The 15,011-nt window shown below is 50.7% G+C and overlaps 1 protein-coding gene across 6 annotated transcripts in view; it reads right to left on the bottom strand.

Moving 5' to 3' along the window:
- LOC102534444 (nucleoporin SEH1) overlaps positions 1-15,011 on the bottom strand; it is a 92,391-nt gene that overhangs the window by 36,341 nt on the left and 41,039 nt on the right. For all 6 annotated transcript variants that reach the window (XM_072949347.1, XM_072949350.1, XM_072949349.1 and 3 more), the window contains 10 exons: positions 14,206-14,563; positions 13,652-13,792; positions 11,128-11,192; positions 10,380-10,589; positions 8,212-8,338; positions 7,260-7,375; positions 3,948-4,788; positions 3,734-3,860; positions 2,638-2,812; positions 683-1,592 (listed from right to left, as the gene is read on the bottom strand). In XM_072949347.1, the coding sequence (XP_072805448.1) occupies positions 683-1,592; positions 2,638-2,812; positions 3,734-3,860; positions 3,948-4,788; positions 7,260-7,375; positions 8,212-8,338; positions 10,380-10,589; positions 11,128-11,192; positions 13,652-13,792; positions 14,206-14,563 (3,070 nt within the window). The remainder of the gene's footprint in view (positions 1-682; positions 1,593-2,637; positions 2,813-3,733; positions 3,861-3,947; positions 4,789-7,259; positions 7,376-8,211; positions 8,339-10,379; positions 10,590-11,127; positions 11,193-13,651; positions 13,793-14,205; positions 14,564-15,011) is intronic.

Here is a 15,011-nt window from a genome sequence, read left to right as displayed (position 1 = left end):
CGCCCGGACCCAGGCTCCGCAGTCCAGTGCCCAGCTCCCTGCAGGGCTCCTGAGCGGTGGGTGAGCTCCGCGTGGGCAGGTCGGTGTCCTCTCTCGGCCGCATCCAGCCCATGAGGAGAAACAGTTAAAACTGACCAAATCCAATCAACTCTTAGTGTTACTGCCTATCAGTGGCCACCACCACCTAGCCTGGTAAGAAGCGACAGAGGCTGTGACTCAGACTTTCCATCGGCGCCAAGTGCCTCCCACCCTCACACGGGAAATTCACGCCGCAGTTGCCTCCAGAAGGAGAAGGGCACAGACGCCAGGGGGCGGGGGTGCCGTCTCCCACTAGCCCGGGTTAACCCCGGGCACTCAGAGCCGGCAGGAGACTCGCTCCTTCAGAGAGGGGATCCTAAACAGACGCTTCCTACTTGAAATGACAACAGAAATCCAAGTCCAGAGAGAAACAGAAAGACAGAGGCACTGAGAGATCCACTTGCTAAGTTTTTAGGTTTTTCTAAAGGCCACTCAGGGACGCTTCCACAGAAGTATGTGATGGTCTATGTTCCAAATTCAGGATAAAGAGAAAAACTTACAAGAAATTCAGGCCAATGAGCATCCCCTGGAAACAAACTAGTTTTATGGCCCCAATTGAGAAAACTCCATTTTCAAACAGCAGGAAAGAGAAAAAACACCTTACCGAACCCTGACATCACTCCTGAATCCCACAGGCCAACTCCACAGCGTGGACCGACAGACCGCACAGGAAAAGGTTTCGCTGTGCTCAGAAGGTTCTGGCCGAAGGTGCTGGAACACGGGTGACAAAGGGAAGAGGTCCCCACGAATCCCGAGCCGGTATCTCGTCCGAGACAGATGGGGTTCGGAATGCGCTCTCCCAGGAGCGCACAGTGAGGACAGCTCCCCGAGGAGCCACAGGCCACAGCGCTGGCAGCCCCGCCCCAGGGTGGAGCAGCTGTCCCAGCTGAAGGCAGGGCATCCAGACACTGCCGGGCACAGGGAGCCGCGGTCGAAGGACGTTGCGCCGGAGCCGTGGGGACTGGGAGGGGCACGCTGTGCGTCTCAGGAGCAGAAGCGAGCGCCACGGTGCAGGGGACAGGGTCGCACTGGTCTCCAGAGGCCACCTGGTGAGGCCCCCGGCAGCTGAGTGCACTGCCAGTGGCTGATGTACCTTCAGAAGCAACGCCTTCACCTCGGTCCACAGATCCCTGGCATGGCGTGGGGAGGTGCGGCACTGCCGGCACGGCCGGGAGGCTGGGGCCTGAGCTGCTCAGCCGCGCCAGGCTGCTCTGGTCCGATTCACTGGGGGCTGAGGTCAAACCTACTGCGCTGGTTTCTGATCGGTCCTCACTTTTGGAGGCCAGCTCTCCACTCCACCTCAAGTTAGGTTTTACATCTTCAGGGTTGCTGCTCAGAGAAGTAGTTTCAGTCACCTTTCCCGTATCCACGTTCTTCTGGATGATGTACGGCAAAGCCCTTTTTCCTCTACTTTGAAACGGACTGTCTTCGCTCAACATGTCCTCGGCCTGTGCCTCCGATGGAACTGGACTGCACTGGACGATCGTGGTGCACAGCTCATTAGTGACGTCACTCTGTGGGACAAAAAAGCTTAGAAATCATCCACAGATAAACTGAACATTACAAACTCAAACCATCTCATAGAAGGTCAAACAACACAGCTCTAGATGACATTACTGCTCTGGAAAAAAGCTGGCTCATACACAGAAAGGTAGCTCTGCAGCTGTGAAACGCAGGATTATAGAGTCTGCACTCATTGTTCTGTAGAAACAATTACAAGGAGACTGAAAAGGAGGCATTACCCATCTACGGGCCAGAAACAAGTACCTGAGTTCAGTTACTTTGGGGGAACGATTTAGCACAGTGACAGCACAGCAGAGAGGGCCTCCCTGCAAGCCCACCAGCCACACGCAGCTCAGTCGGCGCTGCACACTGTCAAGCCACGCAGCACCCCAGGCAGGAGCGCTCCAGCTTCTCCCACAAGCTCTCCCAGGGCTCTCTGCTTCCCTCCCGCTGCCACGGCCACCACCTGGTCTCAGCCTGGCTGTCTCTTGCCTCCCTGACTCTGGCAGCCTGGGGCCACACCTGCCTGGCTCTCATCGGCCGTCAGTGCCCCTCCATGGCCACGAGCTTCCAAAACATCAACACGGATCATGTCTGCGTCCTGCTTCAGAGCCTTCACACTCCCAAATTCACACTGATGGCTCGGTGACACAGCCCCTCCCTTCTCCCGGACACAAGTCACTGCAGCCGTCCAGACTCCTCGGGGTCCCACACACGCAGCACATACTTCGTCATTCCCGTCTCCCCGTCCCCACTAATTCCAAACAGGCCCCTCATAAAGCTGTGCTGGACACGTCGCCTGGTCAGACCGTCTGCATCCCCAGAACCTACAGCGTGTCTGGCATGTCCTCCACCAGACTGACGGCTCCTTGAGGGCAGAAACTAAAGCACTTGTCCTTGTAGTGCCCACGCAGCATGAGTGGCTATGTGTGTGTGCACACGGGCACACACACAGGTAAAACAGCAACAGGGATTAGGCAGGCTGAGTTTGAGTCCTACACCAGGAAGACTTCAGCGCCAGAAGCCCAACTAAAGAAATAACACAAGTGCTCCCACCTTGTGGCCCTCAAGGCCCCGCTCTGAGGCCATGGAAGGACAGGTGCTCCTCTCCGGCTCCGACACGTACGTCAGCCTGCTCACACTGGCCTGTGGGCACGTCAGCTGGGATGGCTCCCTCTCACGGGGGGGCTTCTGAGGATGGGCTGCTGCGGCGGAAGACTCCAGAGCACACCTGGGAGAGAGGACACCTGTGACCTGCCCGCCCCTTCGCTCAGCACCGTCTGCACTGGCAGGAAGCACCCCTGCTCGGACCCCACTGCCCCCCAACACCCCGCCTGTCCCAGCTGCCATGCGTGCCAACCCCGGATTCAGTCTTCTTACCCTTAACTGTCCAAGACTGTGAATGACATGCCTGTTAAATGAGGTAGTCTGGTAAATCTGGTAAGCTACTGAACATCGTAGCAGTTTCATCAATAAACTCCACACACAATCACATTACCATGTCAGCTGTTCACCCAGCAAAAATTCACTGCATACTCGACAAAGAGCAGCGAGTAGGGCACTTGACAGCTCCTGAGCTCCAAGAGCGAAGACAGAAAAGGAACCGGGGTACAAGTGCGAGGAAGTGGGGGCGGCACCGGCAGGGTGCACGTCTGCGAATATGCTGGTGCACAGAGCGGCGAAGCAACCAAGAATGCACAGCCGAGCCCCTGAGTCACAGAGTCTCCAACTGGAAGTCAACCCTAAGGGGAAAACCAATGCTAACTGGACACACTTCGCTGAACGGCTAGAGCATACATCACTATCAGCAGCAGAGCAGGCGAACAGGAGAAGCAGGCAATGGAAACCACTGCACAGCATTTCGAGTCCTGCCGTGGAAAGCTGTCCACTGCCTCAGACAGACGGTCGTGATATATTCAGGAAAAAAGAGACCAGACAGCAAGAGAGACTCCCCCCCGAGTTTCACACACACGCTGTGTTCTGCCCGTCCGTCCCGTCGTGGGGCCGAGGACTCGGGCTTCTCCTCGCGGCGAGCGCAGTCTCGGCGAGCAGGAAACTGCACCACCCCGCACACTCTGCCATTTAGTTTCCTTCCTTTCAGTTTCCTTCTTTCTTTCCAATTTCCCCACACTGAGCACGTATTTGCACCTACCCTGGCACACTTGTCCCAGAGGCTTCACCAGGGGAAGAATGACTCAGCGGAGAAGTGGAAGGCCTGAAGCTGTCCTGGCCGTCCTCAGAGCCACGTCCACCACGCTCAGGAGATGGGTTCTGCACATCTGTCAGAAAGGCGCATTTTCCAGTGAGAACAGAGACACCCCACTCGGCGTACGTCTGTGAGCACGGCCAGCTACTCTGACCCTTACCGACGTGTCCAGGTGAGGCGACGCGCCCAGGAGGGACGAGGCAGGGGTTTCCACAGGCCGCGTGCTTCCCACCGGTGCTCATCTCACTGCCACGCTCGCGCTGCGTGGGGTCCTGTCCACCTCTGCGTGAGTCTTCGCGCTCCTCAGACAGCCACAGGGACGCCACCCTGGGGCTCCTGACCAGTGAGTAACTGCTGGACGTGGGGACGGGCCCCGAGGCGACCCTCTCACCGTCCCCAGTACCTGGTGACCTGCAGTCAGCGGACCGTGTCTTCACACGGGCACCTGCACCCCCACGCTCCCCTGTACTTGTAAGAACGGAGCTCACGGCCTCAACTGTCCTCAGTGACATCTGGCTCTCGCCCCCTCGGTTTCCACCACAGAAGGCAGCTGCTGTGTTTCCCTCCAGCCCCCACACACTTGCGCCAGCAGCACCCCCGTCCACTGCACGGATGTCGTGTGGAGTCCGTTCTCTGGGCAAAGATAAATCCCATATGTCAGACACACCCGCTCTTGAAAGAGTCTCCAGGCCACCTTCACATCCACTGACTTCCGTCTTCCTAAGGTATTTCTCCATATCGAGGGCGCTGGACCCACCACTTCTTTCCAACTCCCTGGGTAAGAAACCAGACTTGGTGGGACAGCCCTTCCACGTGTCATGCTCCTGAAACGTCTTCTCCCTGGTTTTATTGGAAAGTGCCCTGATCATGGCGGCGAGCTGGGGCGGGTCAGCACTCGCCGACGCGTCTGCAATGGCCGCAGCAATGGTGCTGACCCGCAGTACAGAGTCGCCGCCGCTGCCCTTGTGCCTCTGGGGCTTGCTGTCCACGAAGAAAGTGTCCTGAAATGAGAACATTCACATCAGACACACTGACCTCAGCCACACAGACACGCACAGAGCAGTGCAACCTTCCTGGGTAAGCACCACAGGAGACTAACAGCAGCGAGAACTCAGTGGTGTGCCGCGAACACCCTAACGAGAAAAGACAGCTGCTGCCAACTCGAGTGCAGCGCAGGGGGTTACATACAAAATCAGAGCATCGTTGCTTAAGAAAGTCTTTGGGAGTTAAAGAGATGCTAAAACTCAATTGGAAAATAATTTAAAACCAGAAACTTGAAATACTGATAGTGAGTCACCAGCGAGCCACAGTGAGTGCAGGGCCGATTCTCAGTATGTCACTCAATGTCAGAATTGTTTACAAGCAACACGTGAGGAGGAAGCACATGGGGCCGACAGCAAAGCAACATACCTAATATTTACAAATGCAACTCAAGACATCCGCCTCCAGGAAGAGCAGGCAAAGGGATGCACACCAGCTCCCCGCTGAGGGCAGCTAGGACTGGGCAGCACATCCAAAACCGCCTCCTAGTGGCACTGGAGAGCTCAAAAAGGAGCACAGAACGGTGGGGCCAAGCTCCGGGAGAAGAAAGGGTCCCCCAGAGGTGAGCCCAGTCCCGGGACGCTGCGCCAGGTCAGCCAGCATCAGGAGTAACAAGCAACGTCCCTTGTAACACAGCGAGCCGCCACGCGGAGCACGGCTGTCGGCGTCCGAGCGGTGCACTCTCAAGCTTAGATTTTAAAAAACAACAATTCCCAGAAAATTGCAACTTCCTAAAACTGACACAAATTGTACACATTGGAATAGTCCTACAACTATTAAAGAAACTGAACCCGCCATTGAAAGTTACTAAAGAAAATTCCAGACTCGGACGATATCACCAATGTATTCTACCAAAATATAAAGAAAAACGGTACAATCTTACAAAACCTCTTCCAGAAAATAGGAAAAGTGAGACCAGCAAAACCCTGGTGCCAATATCAGACGAGGACATTACAGGAAAGGGCGCTGTCCACGCATGAGCACAGACGCAAAATTCTCAATAAATTATTCTCACACGGAATCCAGCGACCCTTAGGAGGGACAGTGGGTCCCGGCCCCCGCAGAGAACAGCAGCCCCACAGTCACAGCCACTGGGGTGACTCACCCCCTACCCAGACAGCTGCCAGGGCGCACTGGGCAAGAGCCACCCTCCCAACAAGCTGAAAACGAACACAGCCAACACGCAGCAAAAGGGAACCCTAAAAATCTGATGACAGGTGAAAACCGACAGCATCCTCAAATTTAAAGACAGAATACTGAAAAGCTTTCCGAGTCAGGGAAATCCGACATCACTTCTACTCAACACTGTCCTGCGACGCAGTCAAGTAAGGCCAGACACAGCTGTAAAAGTGAGAGAGGACCAAAACGGCCATGTCCTCGGAGGGTTCTGAGGGTGGAACTGCCGTCTACAGACAAGTCCAGTCTCCAGTCTTCAGACAACAGTGAGTTCAGCATGGTTACTGGACATAAGGTGACTGCATCAAAAAACATGTATTTCTGTTTAGCCACAACAAAAGGAGAACTAAGTTAAGAAGGGTAATATAAAATGCTGTTTCAACAATTTAGGGAAAAATCTAACAAATGACGTGTAAAAATCTCTTCACAAAAAGTCATAAAATACAGAGACAAATTAGAGCCTAAAACAGAGAGAGGTACCTTTCATGGGTCAGAAGATTCAATGTCATAAAGAAGTTAATTTTACGGTCCCATGGATTAAACGCAATCTCAAATAAAAGCCAGCAGCGTTACTAACTGTGGCTGGTAGTGGAAGGGAACAATCTGGTTGTAAAACACATGGAAATTCAAAGAGACAAGAATGGCCAGGATATACTTTGAGAGAAAAACAGGGAGGATGTTTCTACCAGGTACCAAGACCACAAAAGGACAGTGTTTTAACAGTGTCACAGTCACATTAGACAGACGCCAAACGTCCCTCAACAGGAGAGTGATGTATCAGCTGCAGATGACTCGTCACAGAAGAGTCTGCACGACGGAAACAAGCTATCATACTTAACACAGCTGCATCCTGCAGACACAAGTGGAAAAAGTCAAAGAAAAAAATACATGATACTACACGACTTCTCGTACACAAAGTTCAGAATGGGTGAAGCTGACACAGTGTCAGAGGACAGGCAGGAGGGAGCAGGGCCCGGGGGAGCAAGGAGACAAAGAACTGGTTTCTGCACCGCTGGCAGCGCTCTCTGACCTGACCTGGGGCGTACAGGGGCGTCTGAGTTGTGACAACTGTTAAGTCTGTGTAATAAGCTCGTCTGTATGTTATTATATACTGATAAAAATGGGAAGGATATTTACAATAAAACTAAGCATAAAAAACCCACGTTATGCATTTTTACATGCGATCTCATCTCGATCTTATACAAGAACAATGACCCCGTGCTTCTAGCTTTCCTTCGTGAAAAGCTTACGATACCTCTGTTTGGCCTTTACCAGCAGTCAGTGTCGTGTCATTTTCACCCACTTGTGAAACACTTTCCAGTTCTTCAGCCTGAAGTGTCACTGATCCTTCACTCAGTTGTGCCTTTACATCTGTAGAAAACACACAATATTCAACTTACATCTACACACTGCCTCCCAGAAACAATCCACGGATACAGACCGCTGAACAGAGCTGCCAGGAAGACACCTTTGTACCTCAAACGTCAGTCATCCTCACAAAAACTTTAAATGTACGTCACCAATTTCGGTCCATTCTTCAAAGTCTAAACTTGAAGAAGACTGAATTTTAATATCTCCCTTGCAAAATACCGACAGATTCATTTAACACTTGTCAGCTTGAAACATTTCACTAATATACAAACTGAATTAAAAAGAGAGTACCTCTTTATAACAGTGGGAAATCAGCTAATTATATAAAGAGCCTCTCTGTCCCAACTCCCCTGTTGGAATGCGGGCTCTCTGAGGATGAAAGCACATCTTGCACAATTTTGTAAAGTGCAGCACCAGGCACTGTACTAGTGAAAAGCAGCTGCTAACCGAGAAAGTCTGGTTTTAAATATTCATCACAGACACACACATGTAGATGATCAAAATCAGAATCTCAAAATCCTCTCTAAAAGTCCACCTAGACAACAAACAGCTGTAATTCATTAACTCAGTAGTTTAACAGGCCGAAGTCAACCAGACTGCTTAAACAAATTACGTATCATGTACTGTTTTTTTACAAAAGGGTTTAGGTGCATTCTGGCTGACATGTTTCTACTTTAGACTGAACAGGCAACGTGGGGTTATATAAAAATCAAATCTATAACTAATACTGAACAAATTCAGTGTTATATGTACTCTTCCTCGCAGAGAACATGATCACACAACCACTAAGTTACAGATTTACAAAAGGTCACTGAGAACTTCATTTACTCCCGTACCTGAAGACAGATCCTGGTTCAGACGAGCCGTTCCTCTTTCCAAGTTACTTCTTGGTGTGTCTGATTCTCTTATTAGAGCAACAGGTTCCCTCTTCTCTGGTGATCTAATAAAATAACCAAACGATGGCTACAAAATAAACACGGCAATTATTTCCTTAATTTTCAGCTGCTTCGAGAAATTCTGAACTATTTTATCTCAATACGGGTAACCTAGCTAAAACGACTTCAACAAAACACTTCAGTTTCTTCCATTTAAACATCAATTTCCAGAGACGAACTTCGCAAGTCCAGACAGGACCTTCTATTTCCTTACTGCTGTCTTAAACCATCAGAAGGAGTAACGTCAAATAATCTGCCCTTACTGGGCGATTCAAATTACAAGGACCCAGAAACAGCACTTCCTGAGCACCTACTGTGTGTCAGGCAGCGTTAATACCCGTCAGGGACCGAGCTGGGGGTCGGGGGGACAGCTCGGTGGCAGAGCGTGTCCTCGGCAAGCACAAGGCCCTAGGTTCAGTCCCAGTCCCTCCACTAAAAAAGGAAGAGACCTAATTACCTCCCCCACAAAATAAACAAATAAAATACATGTTCTAAAAAATCAGAAAGAAATCATCAGGGACTGACCTGTCAGTGACAAAGCAGGAAAACCTTTCCTGCCTTTCTGGAACTACAGAACTTACGAGAGCATCTCACCCTGTACAGTAGCTGCGTCCTGTGTCCCGTACTGAGAGGAAGCACATCCCTACTGACCTGGAGGACGGCTCGGAAGGCTCATGCTCAAGGAGCCCGCTAAGGGGCAGGGAAAGCCCGCCTGTCTTTCTCCCAGAACTTCCACGCGGCAGACCTAAGTGTGAATCTGTCAAATGCACTCAATTTTCGAGTGACCCGCACGTGAGGACCTCCTCCTTCGGTTCAGTAACTTGAACCGAGTGACATTTCATAACTAACACAAACTGGAAATCCCACAGGACAGACCCGCCTGCTCAGGACGCAGCTCAGCTCCTCTCCAGCTTCCGCCGTGCGTCAAAACCAGCCGATCCAGGCAGGGAAATCTGCGTCTCTATTTACTCTCATTTAATTCACTGCAGGCGGGAACCTCAGTTCAGTTCCTAATTTTTCTGTAAACCAACTGAGTTCTAACACCCTGCTGTTTTAAATCATACTCTCAAGTGAAATCCAGTTTTAATGCAGACTCCCTCCAACAGCGCTAAGCTCCTACATGGAATTTACCTCCAGAGGACACCCGAACCCTCCAGCTGTCCTGCTGTCCTAGACCGCAGCCCTCACGGCATCTCCCTCGACGTGCTCCGCCTCTGCCTGCTTCTCCTCCTCCAGGGCTCCTTCTCCACCCAGGTTCCCGTCACACGACCCAGCTGCTCGCCGCCCCCGAGCATGCCTTCCCAGTTTCCCCAAGACGCCCCCGAGCCCTGCAGGGACCCCTGGTGACCCGGCCCTCGTCCACCTCCTCCATTCAACCATCCACCCGCCAGCCAGTCACATGAGCTCTGCCTGCTTCCTGTTCCTCCAACAAGCCGCCCCCGTTCTCACCTGCAGGCCTTCACATAAGGCACAGGGTCTTACATGGGAATGCGCTGCCCCTCCTCACCATGCAGGCGCCAGGCAGCGCCTGACCCCCAGGGTTGACGTCAGCCTGACCCCGCACACAAGTGGCTTCTCCTCACTCCTTCCCATAATTCAGCACTGTCACTTGCATTTAAAAATGTTCTACATGTTCTACATCTTACTAAAACAAAACTGTTTTTAGACCAGCCGTTAAAAAAAATGAATCTCTGAATTTTTCCCACCAGCCGATGACACACCCCTAACAGGGACAGGAGACTGAACGCAGGCGAGGCTTGGCTCAGTGGTCCGCGGGCACCATCACACTGACCCTCACAAAGCCCTGAAACTCAGATTCCTCTGTACAAACTGGGAAACGAAGACACAGAGGGGTTAAGCACATGGGTCCAGGTCACGGAGCTAGGTAAAGGGCAGAGCTCAGACCAGAGGCAGGGCACGACCGCCCTCCAACCTGAGCTCTGCACCACTGCTCCACCACATCCCTATTCCGTCTGTGCTTCCGAGATTCCACACTCAGGCTACACCATCGTAACCCTGAAGTGCGAGGGCTGGTGACTTTAACCACTGTGGGCACAGGTCATACTTACTCTCCTCACATTGGGCCCTCCACCGAGGCAACCGAGAGCTTCAGACCTTTGGGCAAAGAACTCTCCTAAGGACAGCCGTAAATAGCTGGCATCGTCTTTGTCCAAATCTGATGTGCTAAGTGATCGCCTCAACAGACTGTAATTGACTGAAGCTCCCCAGGACGTGTCCCCGAGGGCAACTGAAGTGTTTCGGGCATCTATATTTTCTTCCTGGAAAGAAAGTTATCGTTCCATTTTATTTCCCCTGCAAGCCCTCTTTTTGTTTTTCTAATATACAAAAATAAAAATTTAATGAAAATTTAAACATTAACATTTTTGAAAAATTTGGACAAATTCAAGCTTAAGAAACTAATAAAGGTACTGAGGTCCAAAAGAAGATACACTAATTTTTAACACATGAGCTCTGATTTTGAATACATTGCTTAATGAAATACTGATTGTCACTGATACAAATCTTCAGAAAGGAGCAAATCTTCAACAGAAACAAGCAGCGCCACCTTGTCTTAAAACCTGGTTTAAGTGTATGGAAGCACCTTTGAAGCCTATGAAGGTGGCCTCAGTGCACTGAACATCACTGTGATACGCCAGTGATTTTCCAGTTAACAGAGTACAAAGGAAGAGGCAGAGACTGGCTAAATATGAGAAAAACCAAGACAATTCTATGCTCACCACACATCTACTCAGAAAGACACGGACACTCACATACAAGGGAACCCTAAGCGTCAGCCACTGTCGACACAACACAAACCTGCAGGAACGGGTGCTCTTTGTTAAAGTCTTCCTCATCTTGCGCTATCAAATCCAAAGCTTCGGCTTAAAAAAAAGGACAAGTTTATACAATTACATTATACCAATGCCTAATTAAACACTAGCATCTAAACGCAACTTAGCTAGTTAAGAAAATGAAGTATTTAAGAAATAAAGCTGAAAATGTGTGTGAAAGCTTCCAGCACACGATGGACGCATCCTACTAAGCACGTAAGAGTCTGTGGTCCCGACCCTTCTGGTCCTGGACACCCACTATGACCGATCCCATCAGGGGCTAACCCGCCCTAACCTGCTACAGGGGCTTCTCACGAGTGCAGGGACATGTGCCTTGCTAGGGCCTCAGGGAGAGCAGAGCCCTGGGGAGCTCTGGGCCCCGACGGGTGGAGACGGTGATGGTCCCCCGGCCTGCGAGCCCCCACCCCAGACACACTCTGAGCCCACAGGTCCACAAACCAGCACAGGAGGGCCAGGAAGCTCCTGAAATCACAGGCACTGTATGTGTCTACAAATGTGTCTCTTCCCCTGGTCCACCTCTTTATGAGCTTTCCTGTGTCTTGGACTGTAGACGATTTATCTGGGTGGTGACCCGTATCAGCACCTGAAAGGCCTCTCCAGCTCTCCTGCCGGCCGCAGGGCGTGCCCCTGCACGATGCACCTGACTGAATCAGTCCCGTCTTATATGTGCAAGTTGCTTCCAACCTTTTGTTACAATGAACCAACGTGCACGTACATCATGCAGGAGGAGGCGAAAACCAGGACCCGGGAGCTGCCCGTCCATGTCCTCTGCACAAACTGCTCACAGCCCCTGTCCAATTCTGTACTGTAGCAGGCCTTCTTCTTACTGCTTATTGGAACTATTTACATATCTGGGAAATAGGCCCTCAATCTGTAAAACTAACTGCAAATTTTTTTTCTCAACTCGATTACTAATTTTTAAAACTTTTTACCAAAGCATAATATACATACAAAAAGTGTCTGTTAAGTATACAACGCGAGGAATTTTCACAATCTGAACACATCTGTTTCCCCAGATCCACAAGAGGCCTCTGGAGTCTCCTCCCTGAGCACCCATCTAGGTAACCACGGCCCTCACCTGCAGCTCCGCGGGGCCGACTGCAGACCCAGCGCACGCGCTCCGCCAGTCTCGTTCGCTGAGCGCACCTGGGAGCCCACCCCACTGAGCGGGGAGCTGCACGCCACCTGCACCCGCTGTGAACAGACACGGCCCGTCCCACAGTCAGCGGGAGTCGCAAGTGTCCAGTCTGGGGCTAAGACATGTCATGCTGCTGTAAATGTCTTCGTATGCATCCCGGGTGAGCAGACACCCTAAACACTGGGCGCACACTCAGGTGTGGAATGACTGGGTCCTGAAGTATGAAGTTCGTCAAGTTCACCGTCACAAGACAGTGCCAAACAAGTTTCCACCCCCACCAGTAACACAGGAAAATTCTATGACCAGTGGCTTTTTCAGTGACAAGGTCCATATCCAGTGTCCAGTCTGTGGCCACTTGTCCTTTCTAAATCAAGGTACCACTGAGCAAGTTCTAACTATAACTTAACCTCCAATTTATGATTTGTATTTCAAACTAGCGAATATCCTCACTTCAAACCACAATCATCCAAAATTCTACCATTTCTTCTGTTTTCTCCCATCTAACAGGACTGCATCTTCCCACATAACTCAGATCACAAACTGTGATCTCTTCTTACTGCTCTACTGTCCTGAAATGCAGTCACTGAATGCTGGCATACCTCCCTGTCTATTCTCACTGTGACACCTGGGTCCCCACAACACTGAGGCTCCCTGGGTCAGGGAGAGATGAGGCTGCCGCGTGGAGCCCTGAACGCCAGCCCCAGGGGGTGGGAAGAGGGTCATCAGATGACGAGAGGGTGCTCACCCGCCATCAGCACTAGAGACCCACAGGCACTGGACACAAGCGTTCACCCGTGAGGCACGGCCCTGGCCGGGCGGTGGGTGGAAGCCTTCCCCGCGCCTGGCCCTGCCCCTCTGGTCTCAGCCCTCCACCTCTTACTGCTCGCCAGCCACACGGGATTTCTGCTCTCCAAACGTGCCCAGGCTGCCTCATCACCTTCTCTTCACCAAGTTTTCTACACATTGGGAATTGCTCACGCCCCAGAAACTGATGGGCAGAAACTCCACTCAAAAGCCACTTGGGGCGTGCGTGACTCAACAGTTACTTCTTCTCTGGACTCCAGGTGACCTGTCGTCCTGTTCTCTCGTCTCACCCTCCAAGCTGCCGGACAGTCTCCTGAGGGTGGGGCTTTTGTAACTGCTCACTTATCACTGCTCAGGGAAAGGCTCAGCTCCGCCTGGCCTAAGAGAGCACAGGTGACTGACTCAAGCCTCTGTTCCTACAGAGACAGCAGCTAAGCACACATTCCAGGAGGGATGTGACGTGGCCGGTTAGGATATATAGGATGACCTCGGAACACCATGGGACTCACTGAGAGCAGTTTGGGGCAGGGGGTACTGACACACTTACAGCCGGACCTGAAGTCTTCATTTAGCTCATTACTTAAAGACGCATTCACATCTTCTTTATTAAAAGACGTGTAATAAGCAAGATCAGTGACCCATCTGCCCTCTTCATTTTGATACACCACACTCTGTGGTGGATCCGTATCTAAAAAATAAAATTCCAAAGACACCCAATGGCACATGCAACAGATAAAATGATGTAATGTTTTTAAAAATTTTTATTTAGTTGACTTATCTTAGTTATCAACACTACTGAAATCTGCCCAAAACTAGCTAGAGAAAGAAAAATCTACTTTCCCAAAAGAAAATATCAATGTGATGGTGGAAAATCAGCCTTAATCCCAGTAAACGTCCACCACAGAGGGAGGAGGGAAAGGCTGACTCTTAAGACTCAGGCACGTTTCCACTAGACTGTGAATAAAGACACCACAGAAGACTTTAAACGTTCTACTATCAAAGACCAGGCAAGTCTCCCTTGGAAATATATTCTGTTCAAAATTCACAAGCACTTCATACGTATTTCTCTACTTTTTTTTTTTCTTTAAAAAGCCCACTTACGGTCTTTGCTCCTTCCAAAGGACTCGTAATATTCACACGTTCGCTGTTCGCTAGCTGGTGACCAAAGAGCATCAGCGGAACTAACTCCGTCACGAACAGGCTTCAAAGACGCCACGTCCACGTTTTCCTGAGCAGACACTTCCCGAGTCTCGGGGTCTGAACACCCGTCCGTGGGCAGAGCCGTTTCTGCCTCTGCTGCCAAATGCTTACTTTGATGAGGGGACCCTGCCTCCGGCTTTAAAGGGTCCACCAAGTCAAAATCCTCCTTCCTGGCACTTGTGTCATGAAAATAAACAGGGTTAAGTTTCGCATTAGCAGCCCCAAGAGTCTTCACCAGAACTTCTTCTCTTGCATTTTCCTTAAAAACGAAATAACAGAGCGGCAGTAAGTTTCCTCTTTCATAACTCCTTTCAAAAAGAAGTTTACAGAATGTACTTACTCTAGAAGGGAAGAGACTACACAGCATGCACTGTGCTCTTCTGGACTGTACATGAACCAATCACAAAGAATTTACCAAAACCAAGATTCAGACTGTGGTCACGAGAAACATACACCAAGAGATTCAGACACCAAAAGTGGGTCCACACGGTCTTTACATCACAGGATGTCAGAAATGTCAGTTCAATGTTTGCAATTACCACTCAGAGTCTCTTAAAGGATGAGAACCCATTAGTGTGACCAGATTCACAAAACTAATATGCATAACAGACCATGAAAGCACAAATATTAACAACTTTGAATAGGAATAAAACAGCAAATCCTACAAGAGACACTAGAAGTCCAAGAACAACTGCACCGGACGTGGC

This window comes from Vicugna pacos, chromosome 24 (genome assembly GCF_048564905.1).
Source record: "Vicugna pacos chromosome 24, VicPac4, whole genome shotgun sequence".
Lineage (NCBI taxonomy): Eukaryota > Metazoa > Chordata > Mammalia > Artiodactyla > Camelidae > Vicugna > Vicugna pacos.
The sequence above is the reverse complement of the archived record's forward strand: the minus strand, read 5'-3'. Positions and strand labels throughout refer to the sequence as shown.